General features: G+C 34.3%; 1 protein-coding gene across 7 annotated transcripts; it reads left to right on the forward strand.

Moving 5' to 3' along the window:
* Nucleotides 1–3,641: 3,641 nt before the first annotated feature.
* Nucleotides 3,642–10,767, forward strand: LOC119633755 (tubulin polyglutamylase ttll-4). 7 transcript variants are annotated; one of them, XM_038027476.1, is made up of 12 exons: nt 4,056–4,187; nt 5,345–6,110; nt 6,778–7,192; nt 7,247–7,300; nt 7,382–7,762; nt 7,830–8,016; nt 8,824–8,994; nt 9,059–9,183; nt 9,266–9,705; nt 9,769–10,212; nt 10,299–10,581; nt 10,655–10,767. In XM_038027476.1, the coding sequence occupies exons 2-12, from the start codon at nt 5,376–5,378 to the stop codon at nt 10,666–10,668; spliced, it is 3,249 nt and encodes a 1,082-aa protein (XP_037883404.1). In that variant the 5' UTR covers nt 4,056–4,187; nt 5,345–5,375; the 3' UTR covers nt 10,669–10,767. The 7 variants fall into 7 exon arrangements, with proteins under 7 accessions (XP_037883400.1, XP_037883399.1, XP_037883404.1 ...); XM_038027472.1 differs by lacking the exon at nt 4,056–4,187 and adding an exon at nt 3,642–3,838 and having other exon boundaries at nt 6,778–7,300; XM_038027471.1 differs by lacking the exon at nt 4,056–4,187 and adding an exon at nt 3,642–3,807 and having other exon boundaries at nt 6,778–7,300.
* Nucleotides 10,768–14,793: the final 4,026 nt, after the last annotated feature.

Genomic DNA, 14,793 nt, shown 5'->3' on the forward strand with positions numbered 1-14,793 from the left:
ATAATATAAAATAAATAAATAAAATAATAACAATATTAAAAATAATAGCAATATTATTATAATTTTAAATAAATAAAATAATAACAATATTAAAAATAACAACAATATTATTATTACAATGTGATTTCTTGTATACTTATTCTTATGAATTATCTGAAAGTTTTTTCGAGAACGTTGAAACGTTGTGGACCGGCTCTTCTTGCCAGTTTTTGCCGCTTAGAGCCAAGTTGATGATATACCCCGGCAGGTTTCTCCTGTGTTGCTCTCCATTGCTCTCCATTGGCGCAGCAGTATTCTATTTGTTTTCTGATCAAGCCCTGTGTCAGATATACTATATCTGCTGACTGCCTTGTTCCTTTTTTATAATGCGGAGCTATATTGCAGCTAAATCTTCCGATAAGATCTAGGCTTACCCTGTATCCTGATATTGAAATGCCAAAGTAAGCCCGTAGCTGATCTTCTACTATTTTGATAAAATTGTTTATTGAGAAACGGGCTTCGACTGATAGCAGCCTTGCGGCGAAGTACCTTGTGAGGAATTTATTTGCGGTTTTTCATTTGCATTTCAGCTTCTGCCAATTTGTTATTTTGATGGTTTTCCTGTGGAAAACTTTGATAATCTCGGTTACCGCCGAAATGTATCCGTAGATTCGCTGCACCATTGGACCGCTGATCACATTTTTGTTGATAGCAGATTTTATATATGCTGGCGTCGCGTAACCTTTTAAGTAACCTTAAGTAACCTTTTTTTAAATTTCCTGTAATGTTGGCGTCGTAGAGCGGATGGCGTGCCATATTCTTGTAGTGGGCTTTCCTGAGATGAATATAACCATATATGAGACGGATTTTAAATTTTCTTCCATCTCTGGACTTTTTACGGTAGACGCCGTTATTGAAACATTCCATCATTTTTCGGCTTTGCGTAGCTTCGTTGCAAACTACGATTTTGACGTCGAGTCCCATGCCCATCGCCAAGTCTATGTTTTCGACCAATAATCTGTTGCCTCCATCACTCTTGACGAAGGCATGTGTGCTGATTAGCAGATTGAACAAAATTGTTTTTAAAATCTGTGAAGAGACAATATTTAAATTAATCCTAAACTTTTTAGCTTTAGTGTCATCTAATCAGAGTAAAACTGGGATTAGTAAAAATTATCGTTGGGATGAAGATGACAATGACATTTTTGCTTCCATAAGCACTCAAGAAATCTTGGAAGAAGTGAAAAATAAAATTCATCAAGATATGGTGGGCAAGGTCAACAATGTGAGAAGTTCGCTTGTTTTTGCAGATTTTCAAACAGCGAATGATAAAAAAAACTCATATTGGAGGAACAGGAATTCGTACAAAATGAAGTAAGAGAATTTCTAGGCTGCTTACAAGAAAAGGACTGTGACAAACCCAAAGGTTTTCAAACGGCTAATGGCAAGAACATACTCATATCGGAAAAAAGGAGAAAACGTGTGGTAGGCCTCCTAAACGAATTTCATCAAAGTGAAAGTGATGGTGATATTGAGGATAATTTGCTTTCTATAAAAAATAAAGTTATTTCTAAAAAGCAAAGCATGCTGTCTGAAAAAAAAACTTTGAAGACATCTTTAAAAAGCACGAAAGAAGAAGAAGATTACCCCAGATGGAGCGACAAATTGTCAGCAGATGGGAAAAGTCGAATAGAAAAGTTGAAGGGAGTGGAGATAAGGGAAGCGATTATGCTAATATTGTATTAAGTCAATGGGTTCTTCCTCAAGATAATTCAAAGCAATTTTTATGTCACCAGACCGATGATACGTTGTTGGCTCTTAATGATGAATCCAAACAAACCGTTTTAAAATCTCAAAATACTTGGCAACATTTAAACATCGGGCATTCGACTTTAAATGTTCCAATGATGTTTCGTAAAAATCGCTTGTTGTCATTAAATCAAAAGAAAAAAGAACAAACGCCGAACAATCAGCCAGAAGGGCCATATACACCAAAAACGGCTCGAAAACATTTTTTATCGTTATGCAAGAAACCTAGCAAAGAACAACACTGCGAGATCATTCGACATTTCAAAGACAAGAATCCGTACTTATTCCTAACAATTTAAGGTCAACCAATGAACTCTGTGAGACTACGACACCCGAACTAGGGGATTTTTTTAAAAATGCTGTTGAAACAAGTACAAGTGCATCAATAGGAAATTGCCCGTTCAGGAAATGGAAAAAGATCCCGATATAGTATTAACGGTAAACCTGCAAAAGAAGTGGCGGCTATGTGGCCTAAGACATACTCGTACTAGTTCAAAGAAATAACAATGACAATACAGAGAATTGATGAAACACGCAATTAGTACTTTTATATAGTACTATATATATATAAAGAAAAGTACACAAAAATTACAATATTACGGGCGTCGTTACGTACGCCCAAAGGCAAATTTAAACGCAGAATAGCCAAATCATTCTCATTAGTAGTGACACTGAATGAGTTGGCTATGATTATATCAAGGACTTGAACTGTAAGTTCACTGGCAAATTCGTTAGAAGTGCCGGCGATAATAAATAATTTATTGGGGTTCCCGCACTCTCAACTGTAAGTTGGTAACGAATGAATATGCACATTAAAGAATCTTTTTACGCATAAAAATTATAATTAAGTTTTCAATGTTCAATGTTTCAAAACCCTTAGTGGGCTATTTTTTCACACCAATATAAAACAATAAGAAAAAGAAACAATAATAATTTTTTAGACGTTTACACGTTTACATGCGAATACGGCTACGAATTGAATTATTATACATTATTACACTCAGCGCACTGTCTGTTATATCATTTGAAAACGTCCCGGTCCTAAATTAGGAGTAACCACTTCTTGCCGGCAATTGAATCCCCCACTTGCAAATAGCAACCCTCCAAAAATAAATATCAAGGCAAAAAAATTGATATATGTTCACCTTGTGGAATACGTGTTAAATACGTGCTCGACATTGTAATGATTTATTCCTTCCGATGTCACAATAAATATGTTTTTTTGCTGTGAAATGAAAGCGAATGATAAAAACACATATTGCTTAATTTGTTTATGTTGATTTCTGCAAATAATGGTGAATTTTCAGTAATATCACGACGAACTAGCCAGACCGGGAAAATTTTTATTTTCTATAACTTTCAACGAACGCACATTTTATACTGTTTCATCCTAGCAGTAAATATCTAATGAATAAAATTTATAATGACATTATCTCTAACTGCCCAATAAATTCGCTGGTAAACATAGACCCGTACACTTTATTGATAATTGAGTCTAAACCTTTGAGCTCTGAATTTAAATAATATACATATATAAAATGAAAAGTAAACAATTTTCCATTTAAGTGGTTCGTCTCATTACTATTATGGAAGCTTCTTTTTGCGCTTTAATAAATAATCGTAATCTCTCCCATAATGTTAAGAACAGATGTCTTTCGTAATATGTTTTAATTACCTAACGAGAACTGATCGAAGACGAAGCTGCCTCACTTACCTAGCCAGATTTGTTCCAAATTTTAAGAATGCGTGGTTTAAGAAAATGTATGTTGGGTAATTATGCGTATAAGAATTTCACCATAGCATTGGATAGATAAACAGCTGCTTTTATCTGCAAGGATAATTTTGCAAGTTTTTGGTTTGGCGTGCTTAACGCGTGAGAAGCGGGTGTTAATTGTAATATTAATGAAAATTGAAAGTGAATTTTTAGAAATTCAAGTGCAACAGAATTTTTTTGTAATCTAATTACATAAACTCATCATCATTGCATTATAAGGGGGAAATGCAAGAAATAAAATTTAGGTATGCGTTGCGTGCATGCTCGCAACATATGGTAAATGATTTTTTTTTTTTGTTATTTTTGCACGTTTATCGTTTCTTGTAATCTTCATTCATTGGTTTATTTCCTATGACTTGAATTGAATTAGTTACAAAAGTGAATTTGCTCAAATATAACATATTAATATTATTTTTGATCTTTTTTTAGAAAATTTAGAAAAAAAAAAAAGAGTTAGTTTGCTGTGTCTTAAAATTCAATTTTAGGCAACAAAACAAAGATTTTGTTGTCTTTTGTCGATTTTATTTTTATATAGAAATTTCAATGTCAAAAAAACACGAACCAGAAGGAACTCATTCACAAACAAATTCAGCTAAATTAACTGTGTGTATACATGTGTGAGAGGGTAAGCGAGTAATTGCAGACAGCAAAGAGAAAATGCATAAAAGAGCGTTGAATGAGTGTTAATTAAAGCAAGGAAACAACGTTTCATATTAAAAGCAAGAGAGGAGAAAAAATGCACCACACGTATATACAAAAAAAGTGATAGCGATAAACGCCACATTACAGCAGACGAAAGAGAGTAAGAGAAATGATTGCTTAGTCTAAGCAACGTGATTATTGATCTCTTGTTTTCGGGGTCGGAGGGGTTGTTTTGATTTATGCAGTAACTTGCCATGCGGCCATGACTTTTGTTGTTACAACGTATACCTGAACATGTTGCTGAACGTGTATATGTTTGTAAATGAAAATATCATTGGACTGAATTTCTGTGGCCAATTAGTTTCTATGTCAGACAAAAATGTGACGCGTGTTGTTTCTTTGTTTTTTTTTCCTTTTTTTTTTCTAAATTGATTTTCTTTCGATTTATCGAATTTCAAGAGAACAAAAAGAGAAGGAAATACAAAGATATTTCTCTTATAAGAAACCTTGACCTCATAAAATTAATTTTTGAGTGCTTATACGTCACGATGCTTTTGCATCTCCTAATCATCGGTCTTCTAAATCGCAACATTTACTAAGCCCTACATAGGAGTATTTGTGTTTATTAGAATTTCTTGACCTCTTGAGATCTTAAGAAAATGATTAACAACACAAAACTGCATAAACTATTGATCATCGTTTTTATTTATTTTTTTTTCATTGTTTTCTTTTTATCGATGTGTAAATAATTTTATGCTTGTTGACTATGGGTTACAAGTGCGTTCGCGCTCTTTTGTATGCCTGCATGTAGAATATGCATAGGTACTTGTGTATATATTGTATTGTCACGATCCATCGATATAGAAGAAAACTTGGGGCAGTGCCACATTTAAAATAGATTAATTCAGTAGCAGTTGCAATTTTTTAACATTTAAGTTGTGAACACGTAGAGCGGAGAAAATAAAAGGAAGAAGAATATTGAAAAATTAACAAATAATTAAAACTGTAATTATTAGCGCTGTTAATAACATAGACGTTACAGGTTTCATGATAGTTTCGAAATGTTCTCACTGGAATTTGTTGCTATTGATTTTATGAGTTTGTCTTTTAGCCTTTTTTATTTTTATTTTTTCATTTCAGAAATCCAAATTGAAAGTGATTTAAAACTTATATGGCATCTATTAGCGATAAAAAAGCAATTGAAGAAAACGATCAAACTCCACAAGCACAACGAATTGCAGAAGAAAAATTGCCATTGCTTAAAGAGAGTGCAGCCACGGGAATGAGTAGTCACTTGAGTGGTGCTCAGTCGTTTGTACAGAACGCCTTAAGTCACAATAAAAGTCAAGCTCATCACCATTATCATCGTCATCATCATCACGGTCATATACCTGGGCACAGTGAAAGTAGTCATCGTAGCCACCGTAGCCAGCACGCCAAAGAAAATGCCCTCAATCGACCGGTTGGTGCCGGCGGCGGAAGCAATAAGAAGGGCATCGAAATTTTGGATTTTCATGAATCCTGGTTGGAGGAAATGGCAATGTACAGAGACATAATGTACATGCATAAGAATTCGCAGCCATTGATGAGCACTCCTAATCAGGCACTGCTAGGTAACCAAAATGCAAGTAGTGATATAAAGATATTGCGTATGACTGAAAGGGTTAATGCAACATCGAAAGTCATGGCCGCGAAGTCAGCCCACGCTAGTATAAATACTAGTAATACCAATTGTACGGGTAATAATAATAGCAGCAGCAACAATAGTAATAATGCTAAACGCAAGGGAGCAATAACGCCAACTACAACAAACGGCGAGAGCAAACAGCGAGTGCGTGTCGGTTCATCATTAGCAGGCCTTGAGGCGGCCACCAAGGAAGCGAAGCAAAATATTGGCAACAATCGGGTAACTGAATTTTTAACATGCAAATTTATGTCGTTTCGTTGATTAATTTTTCATGGTTTTTCTTTTATGCTACGTTTCGCTTGCTAATTGCTCATTTTTATTTAAAAAGTAGAACAAGAAATAATGTAAATAAAAAAAAGAAATTTATGCATGTCCTTGGAGAGGTTAAGTTCCATCACATTCGATCTTAAAGGATCCTTTCCACAATACCTTAGCTTATAGCTAGAATTCTATTAAAAATGCACAATTTTTTTTTTTTGTAAGAACATTGTTTGCAAGGAAAGTGACAAAACGAACAGAAAAATTCGCTAAAATTTATCTCGAAACGATAGATAGAAAATACATTTATTAATAACAACAATTTTTTAAATTAGGATAAATAGAAAAGAATGAAAGCTTTTGAGATTTTATTCCGAAAAAGTTTCTAAAAAGACACTAGAATTTTTCGAAAATATATATTGGTGCAAAAAATTCAAAACAATTAATTATAATCGACATGCATACGTCAGAAGAAGAACTTACTAAACACCTGTATCTCGCTGAAGGCAAAATCCAATAGCATTGCTTTTCAATATAAACAAATGTCGCTTTTTAACATAAACACCTTTTTCTTTCATTTGTTTATATGTGTGTGTATATGCTTTTTTGCTTTACTAATTTAAAAAAGTTATATTCAAAGCGGCCACGTGAAGAGACGCCCTCTATTGCGTCGCAAAAGCTTGCTACTAACAATAAAGTTAGCTCAAAACGTTCTGGAAACACTAGTCCACGTGGACGTCACAATAGTCCCAAAAAAGGTGCTCCATCTGCTCCAAATCAAACTAATTCTAATAATAGCACTGCCGTTAGCAATTATTCCAATGCAAAGAATACCTCACCTTCTACCACAACCCCGCACAAGACTAACATGAAGATCATTGTAAATCAGTTTCATGCTAGCAGCTTGTTGAGCGGTCACGAATTCGAAGAAAAAGCCAAAATACTAACACAGAATGGCTTAACGAAAAATTCAGCTTCTACAGCTTATGAGGCGAGCTTTTATGCAACTAACTATTTAATGCAAACCGATCAAGGACAACACGGTATGACCCGTATTTCAATGGGAGATTGTAGTAATTATGTTGGTGTTTCTTTAGCGAAAAGTAACGAGAGTCATCGCATCGGCCATTCAGATGATGATCCTTGTGCGGGTAAATCCATTTCCATTTCCTCTCTACACTACACTCTTTGCATCATTTTTATATTTTTTATTATACTTTATTAACATATAGCAATAGACGACGTGAATACATATACGGATACCGACTCGGAAGATGAATACGTTGGCGAACCGTTTTTCCTTGAGGAAGATATCGGCAAGAGACGTCAAAGTAAACATATACGATGCCCCTTAAATCAGCCAGAGATTCCAGAGACGGAGATTTCGGATACAACGTCTATATCAACGCAGTCCGAATACTTTACCCCGAAATCGATATTAACTCCAAGTCTGTTTCCCAACGTACCGCCTTATTTGAATTTCAGTTCACATGCCGACAAAGGTCCTACCATGCCTCAACAACTGCACAAAATCTTAAAATGGAAATTGAGTCCTGTAATGCCGAAAATTGTTAAACGTGTTGTGTTAAACTCTGGTTTTCGAGTAATCAAAAGTAAAAATTTTCGAATTTAAAAATTACGATATTTTTCCTTAATATGTAATTCTTCTCATACATACAGACACAACCGATTGGATGGCCATTTGGGAGAAACATATGAAAAGTCCTGGTTTTCGTACCATCCGTTCTCATCAAAAATATAATCATATGCCTGGTTCATTCCGCATTGGTCGTAAGGATACTATGTGGCGCAGTATACAACAAAATGTGAAGAAGTACGGCAGTCGTGAATTCGGTTTTATGCAAAAGTAAATATTCCTTCCCTTTGATGGCTGTTGAACTGATTTTCAAAATTCATCTTCTGATCAATTTGTGTAATTTTTTCTATTCTCAACTGAAAATGGGAAGGGCATGTTCGCGATAACATAAAGTGAAGAATTCAACGCAATAGTGTGTTAATATAACGTAGGAAGAGTAAAAGAACTCTTAGTTCAAATGTATATCAAATCTAGAACGACATGACATAGTCCCACTGTTCCTCTGATTCCCGTTCTTATCTATTTTTCCGTTTAACATACACGTAGATGCCAAATATCTGAGGTGTCTTCATAAAATTTGACATGCTGCCGTGCGTCATTCTCCTAAAAGTTCTTACAAAGGCTACGTTTTCATAGTCTAAACTCATATGAAGCTTAATTTTTAAATAATTTATCTAAAAAACAGGTTATATGAAAACTAGTGCTTTGAATATAAATTGACTTAAATTTGGGCCAGATAAGTCCCATGTGTTTGATCCGCTCACAACGTTAAGATTTTCATAAAGTATAACAGCCTTTGTATGACAGAAAGAGCTCATTTTTATTGCTTCATGACACGGATAGTGATGTAGAGCATTTCACGATCGGGGTCGCCTAGGCAAGTGAAGGTGCTTGAAAATAATAAAAACGATGTGTCACAGAGAAACTCATATCAAATAGCATAAGAAGTTAGTATTTTAGGTTGTATTAATTTTTTTTTAAGAATGGCTTCCAGCTTGGACGAGGGGATAACCTTTTAATTAACGAGCCATTAATCATATACTATTTAAAAATGTTTTTTTTTCGTGTTTTATGCAGATCATATATTATGCCGGATGATTTGGAGACGCTAAGGCAAGCTTGGCCTAAAAACGCTTCACGACTAACAAAGTGGATTGTTAAACCACCCGCAAGTGCTCGCGGCACAGGTATACGCATTGTTAATAAGTGGTCGCAATTCCCTAAAGATCGTCCTCTGGTAGTACAAAAGTGAGTCGCAGTCCTTTCACGTGATGGATTCGTATTGAATTGTTTGATAATTGATTGCTTGCAGATATATAGAACGCCCTTTGTTAATTAACGACAACAAATTCGATATGCGAATCTACGTTGTATTGACCTCTATAAATCCTTTACGAATATACCTATATAAAGATGGTTTAGCAAGGTTTGCTTCGGGTAAGTCACACTTAATAAGCATTAATAAACAAAAATTATTAAAAAGTTGACAAATTTTCCTTTTCTCTTTCATTGCATTCAGTTAAGTACAGTTCCGAGCTAAATAGTTTAGATGAACGTTGCATGCATCTGACGAATTATAGCATTAATAAATTTTCTCAAAATTACTCCAAAAACGAAGATTTCAATGCTTGCCAGGGTCACAAGTGGACGTTGCAATCATTATGGTCTTGTCTGGAATCACGCGGTATTAATACAAAGCGTCTATGGGCGACGTTGCGTAATTTAGTGATTAAGGCTATAATTAGTGGTGAAGCGGGTCTGAATCGAATGTACCGTCAAAATGTGAATTTTCGTTACAATTGCTTTGAACTGTTCGGTTTTGACGTATTATTGGATGAGAATTTAATACCCTGGCTTTTGGAAATTAATATTTCACCTTCGCTTCACTCAGAATTGCCATTGGATTTACATGTAAAAGGTCCGCTTATACAGGCGGTTTTAAATACCGCTTTATATCAAGTAAGATCAAGTATGATCGTGTATTCGTAACTCATATAATATAATGGTGGTTCTTCTCTTCAGGTTCCTCCGAAACTCAATGAGAAACAACAAAAAGACATTTTACAAGAATTGGAACTTGAAGGCCCGTTATGCCATGACAAACGCATATTTACTACATGCCTGACGGCCGAAGAAGTACGTAAACACAATCATTATACTAATCGTTCTATGGAACTGCGTGAAGAATATATAGATACGATATTAGAAAATTTATTGCCCGATGACGTCCGCTGTTTAATTGCCTCGGAAGATGAATTGGCTCGTTGTAAGCCATTGGAGAGAATCTTTCCCACCGCTAATACTCATGTATACTTGAATTTTGTTGATAATCCGCGTTACTATAATCGTTTATTGGATGCGTGGGAGACTCGTTACGGTCATTGTCGTGAACACGGTATTGAATTGTTGGCTAACTTGTGCAAAGAGAATTATCATTTAAATGTCTCAGACGCCGCGATGGAAAAAGTAATAGTGTGAAGCTTTAAAAATTTTATTAATTACCTCCCGCAAATTTCTTTCGTTTTTCTTCGCCCTCTTGTCATTTTTTTCAGGAGCCTAATGTTAGCGTTACCGAGATCGATATGTTACATGTTAAGAAAAGCGACGATAGTCCTCCAATGAATACATATGATACCTCAAATATGCCTATTGCAAATAAATTTAGTGATTCTGATGTTCAAAGTCAAGCGTCTAATGATGGTTTGCAAGATGAGCCAACATTAAGACCAGTTGAAGGCCAAGGTGACGAACTTCTTACTGCTAAGAATGATAATCACAATGAGTGTAAAAGTGCGCCGGCCAAAATTCTTAAAAATCTTAAGAAAATTAATAAAGGTAAACATATATTTGCGTTTGCGAACAATTTCTAGAAAGTACTTTTAAAACTCTTTCTTTCTTCTTTTTATAGAAAATGAAATATAATGTAAAGACTGAAAGACTGCTTAAATCTTAATAATAACAAATAAACAATAAAACAACAACTTTAGATGATATTCTAAACAAATAACAACAATAACAATAATAGTAATTAAAAAAACGAAAATGAAAAAAATGTTTCTTTTTTTTTTTTAAAGCGAAAGACAAAACCGTAAAAATTTGTAAAAAAGCCGAGCTATTGAATTTCACTGAAAAGCAAAATTGCAAAAGTGGAGACGACGATATCTCCTGCCAAAACACATGAAGCTGAAGCAAATATAATCTGGACATTTTTTTTAAATCGCTTCCAATAATCAACACAAAACAGCAGTCTGCTGTTGCATGTCTAAAAGTCAACTTTATCTTACTTGAGAACGACAAATCTTTAATAATCTTCGTTTCGAAATAGTTTCTCTGAATAGCTCTCACTAAGTAAAAACGCCAGACTACGAGACTACATTTCCTTTTTTATTCATAAATTCTTTTTTTTCACAAATTCTTTTCTCATGAAATGTTCTCAAAGTAATTTTTTGAAAACTCTTTGTTTATAAATAAAATATATTTTGATATTCAAAGCTATGTAACATGCACCGGTGTTCTAAATAATCATAATGATAATGAAAAGCGTATTTTTCTCGGGTAGGGCTTTCTGTTAAATCCCAATATATGATGTACCCACTTGTACCTTTTACTAAAAAAAAGCCAAGTTTTGTATGATAGTTTGAAAAAGAAAACATATGTTCGGCGGTGGTTGTATCCCGCTTACCCACCACTAGGCTTTTCGCACTCTACTTTCCCAGTTCTTGTATTTCATACCCCCACGGCTGGTATTATTAAGAAAAAATTAATCCAGCAGGTCGCGGTGTCTAACATACTCATTTTAGAATTAATCCACTTTTAGGCAGATAATGCGTAGTCCTTTGAGGAATATACAAAGTAGTTTTAAACATTTTGCACTTATTGCGTTATGATAAATAGGCGCAAAACCTTGAAAAGGTGAAAAAAGATAATTTAATATAACTTTGCGTGGGCGTGACCTATTTTTTCAATTTTTGTACGTAAGAAGTAAAGTAGAGTGTTTCGTAAAGTAAATAACGAAATTTTCAGTTTTCGAACTTTTTTATAATTGCTGAGTAACGAGCAAAAATTCATAAATGTTTGTTAAGAAAAATGGAGTTGTGCTCAGTTTGTGTTTCGCCCCGGGCTTCTGTTGTGACCAATTTGGCCCATTTTCAATACGAACGTGCAGGCAAAAGTTTCCAATTTTTCCACCCAGTTTCAAGACGATATTTTCGTTTTTGCGATCAGGAGAGTGCCAACAACAAACAACACAGAGACGGAAGACTCGGAATTTTACGTTCATTAAGAATATGTTTACTTTATAGGGTCTTTGAACTTTCCTTCTGGCGATTACATACATTATCGACAATAAAAAAAAACAAAATGATTATATCCCCATCTTATAGTGGTGGGTATGAAAAAAAACAAACGCATTTCGTGTCGATCCAAGCTATTTGACTTATAAGCAGTGTTTTTATATGAAATGAACGAAGATGTAAGTGATATTTCAAAGTAAATATATTCTATAGGTCTCTTAAAGGTGCATTTCTCTCAAAGTATCTCTTTAGTTAAGTGAAACAAAAACTTATTTTCATCTCTTTTAACATCTTCATCATCTTGGCTTAATTGTCATTTTCACTTTTAATTAGCATCCAACTCGAATTGAAACCATTTACTTTGATTTTGCAAAGAAGTAACAGTATTTTGTTTTAATTTCTCTTTGCTCTTATGAGGTGAGCATAGAGTTCTTGTTGATGTTGCTGAATTAATCAGGTTTTGAGAGTTTCTAGCAAGAGCATGGCTTGAACCAGTGTATTATTGTAATAAAAGTAAGGTAAGCGAATCAAAAATGTACCGTGAGTTGAAGAAGAGAAGGAAAATAAGATAAAGTGAAGAAGAGAAATGCTTATGTATTTTTATGATAACGTGTTGTTGAAAATGTTTCAATGAACGATATCATTTGAATACCGTTAGAAATTTAAAAATTATCATTGAGTAATATTTCAGCTTTTTTTTTTTTAAATAATGAAAGAAAATTAATTGTGTCCGAAAATTATCAATAACTTTGGGTAAATTTATTTTAATTTATTACATATTATTATCTTGGATTTTCTAAATATTATGTCACCTGGAAGTATATACGGGATTGATTCTCATGAAGTAATAATTCTTTATTTTGTCTTCGGTTCGTAAAAAACCAGTGACAATAGGGATATGGTGGCTTCCCAGGCATGCAACAAATGAACAGAAAATATTGAGCACAAAATTGAAATTATGTAACGATTTACCTCAATTATAATAATTCAATTAAAATATGACAAACTATTAATATGCTAAGGTAACCAATCTTAGAGGATACAATCGAATCGATTAAAGAGAACTTCGGAATTGAATCTTATTTAAAAAATTTTTTTTTTCGACGTCAGCAAGGGAATTGGAGATAGAACCAAGTATTTGTGTGAGTGGTTTAAAGGTCTTAGAAATCTAGGATCTTATAAAATCAATATTTTAGTTGGTGTGCTTGCTGCCGATTATGCTTTAGGATATTATTGTTGATTTGGAAATTCTTTTCCAATCATAGATTTGGCAGCGACTTAAGAACTGAGAAGGCTTTCTCAAATATTGTAATGTACTTCTGACTTGGCGAAAAAAATCATAATCTGATGATGTACAGATGAGCAAAGGTATAGTATATATATAGTATATTGTATATAAAGTATACTGTACGACCAAAAAAGTATATTGTACGACCAAAAAAGTATATTGTACGACCAGAAAGTATACTGTACGACCAGAAAGTATACTCTACGACCAAAAAAAACCATATACCTTAGCTACATAACATAAAAGCAAAAAAAAGGACAAAAGTTCTTTAAAAACCTTGGATAGTGCCCCATGGCACTACAATGGTCACTTCTTCCCAAGACTGTTCGTTACATATTAAACCATCTGAAATAGTAGTAACGCTCCAATTCAATGTACGATTGCCTTTGTTCTTTGTTGTCTTGGTATGATTTGGTATTCTTCTTAAATTCATTGGCTATTTCTTCAGGCAATTCCACCGTTTCCTTATTAAACGAACGCCGAAATTGCGCCGATATGATAGGCGACGAAATATCAAATTGCTTATTTATGCCACGAAAGCTACCGAATACCAACTTGGAAAGCCTTCGATACAGTTTCGATTTTTCCTTTCGTTTTTTTATCGAAAAGCTGTTGGAGCTAAATTCCCCCTAATAAAGTCGTGGGGTAAGCATTCATCGGTTTTTCCAAAGCCGTACTGCGCAAAAGATTTTATCTTGAAGTTTCCAAAACTCGTATCTCACCTATAGAGCAATCGTATGGATTGGAAACACATTGGAAGTTTTCGTAACATCCTGCTAATGGAAACATACAACAGTGATATGATTGTTGAGGCATCATAAAATTGGAGGGGTAACAGGCGCCAGGCATAACATCTAAGGGTACAAAATTACTCCAAGATGCAAATCATTCGTCCCACGTTTCCATGGCATTTATCAACTCCTTGGAATCAAAAACGGGCGTCTGTTACTCGTTTGTCTTCAACATTGCCACGCACTAATAGAGCTACAATAACACAAACTTTTCACTGATGTAAAAGTGCCTTGGAGCCAATGCTGAAGTAAATTCAAAATTTCCGTGTAATGATGCGATTGTAGCTGCTCCAATTCGAATATCAATACCAACAATTTACTCTCCTTTATAAGCGACAATGTTTTCTGTGGACCACTTTATAACATAAAAGATCTTGTACATCAAAACGTCCAGCTTCTTCCTTTCTTCTTGGATATAACCCATCACAGCGCAAACGTACATTCGTAGCGATGGTACAAGAACTTTACGAACCGTTCGTAACACTTAATTACATTTATTTAATAGAAATATATGTTTTGCGCATAGTATGCAAACATTTTCATATTGTAACACTATCTCTGAGCAAGCATACAAATGGCTGCTAATTAACAGCGTTATTACTGTTATCCATAGCAGAAACACAGAAATTCTGCAAAGAATTTTGAAAAATCCACATCTCAGCGAATTTTCGGTTGT

The sequence above is a fragment of the Glossina fuscipes genome, unplaced genomic scaffold (assembly GCF_014805625.2).
Source record: "Glossina fuscipes isolate IAEA_lab_2018 unplaced genomic scaffold, Yale_Gfus_2 2, whole genome shotgun sequence".
Classification (NCBI taxonomy): Eukaryota; Metazoa; Arthropoda; class Insecta; order Diptera; family Glossinidae; genus Glossina; species Glossina fuscipes.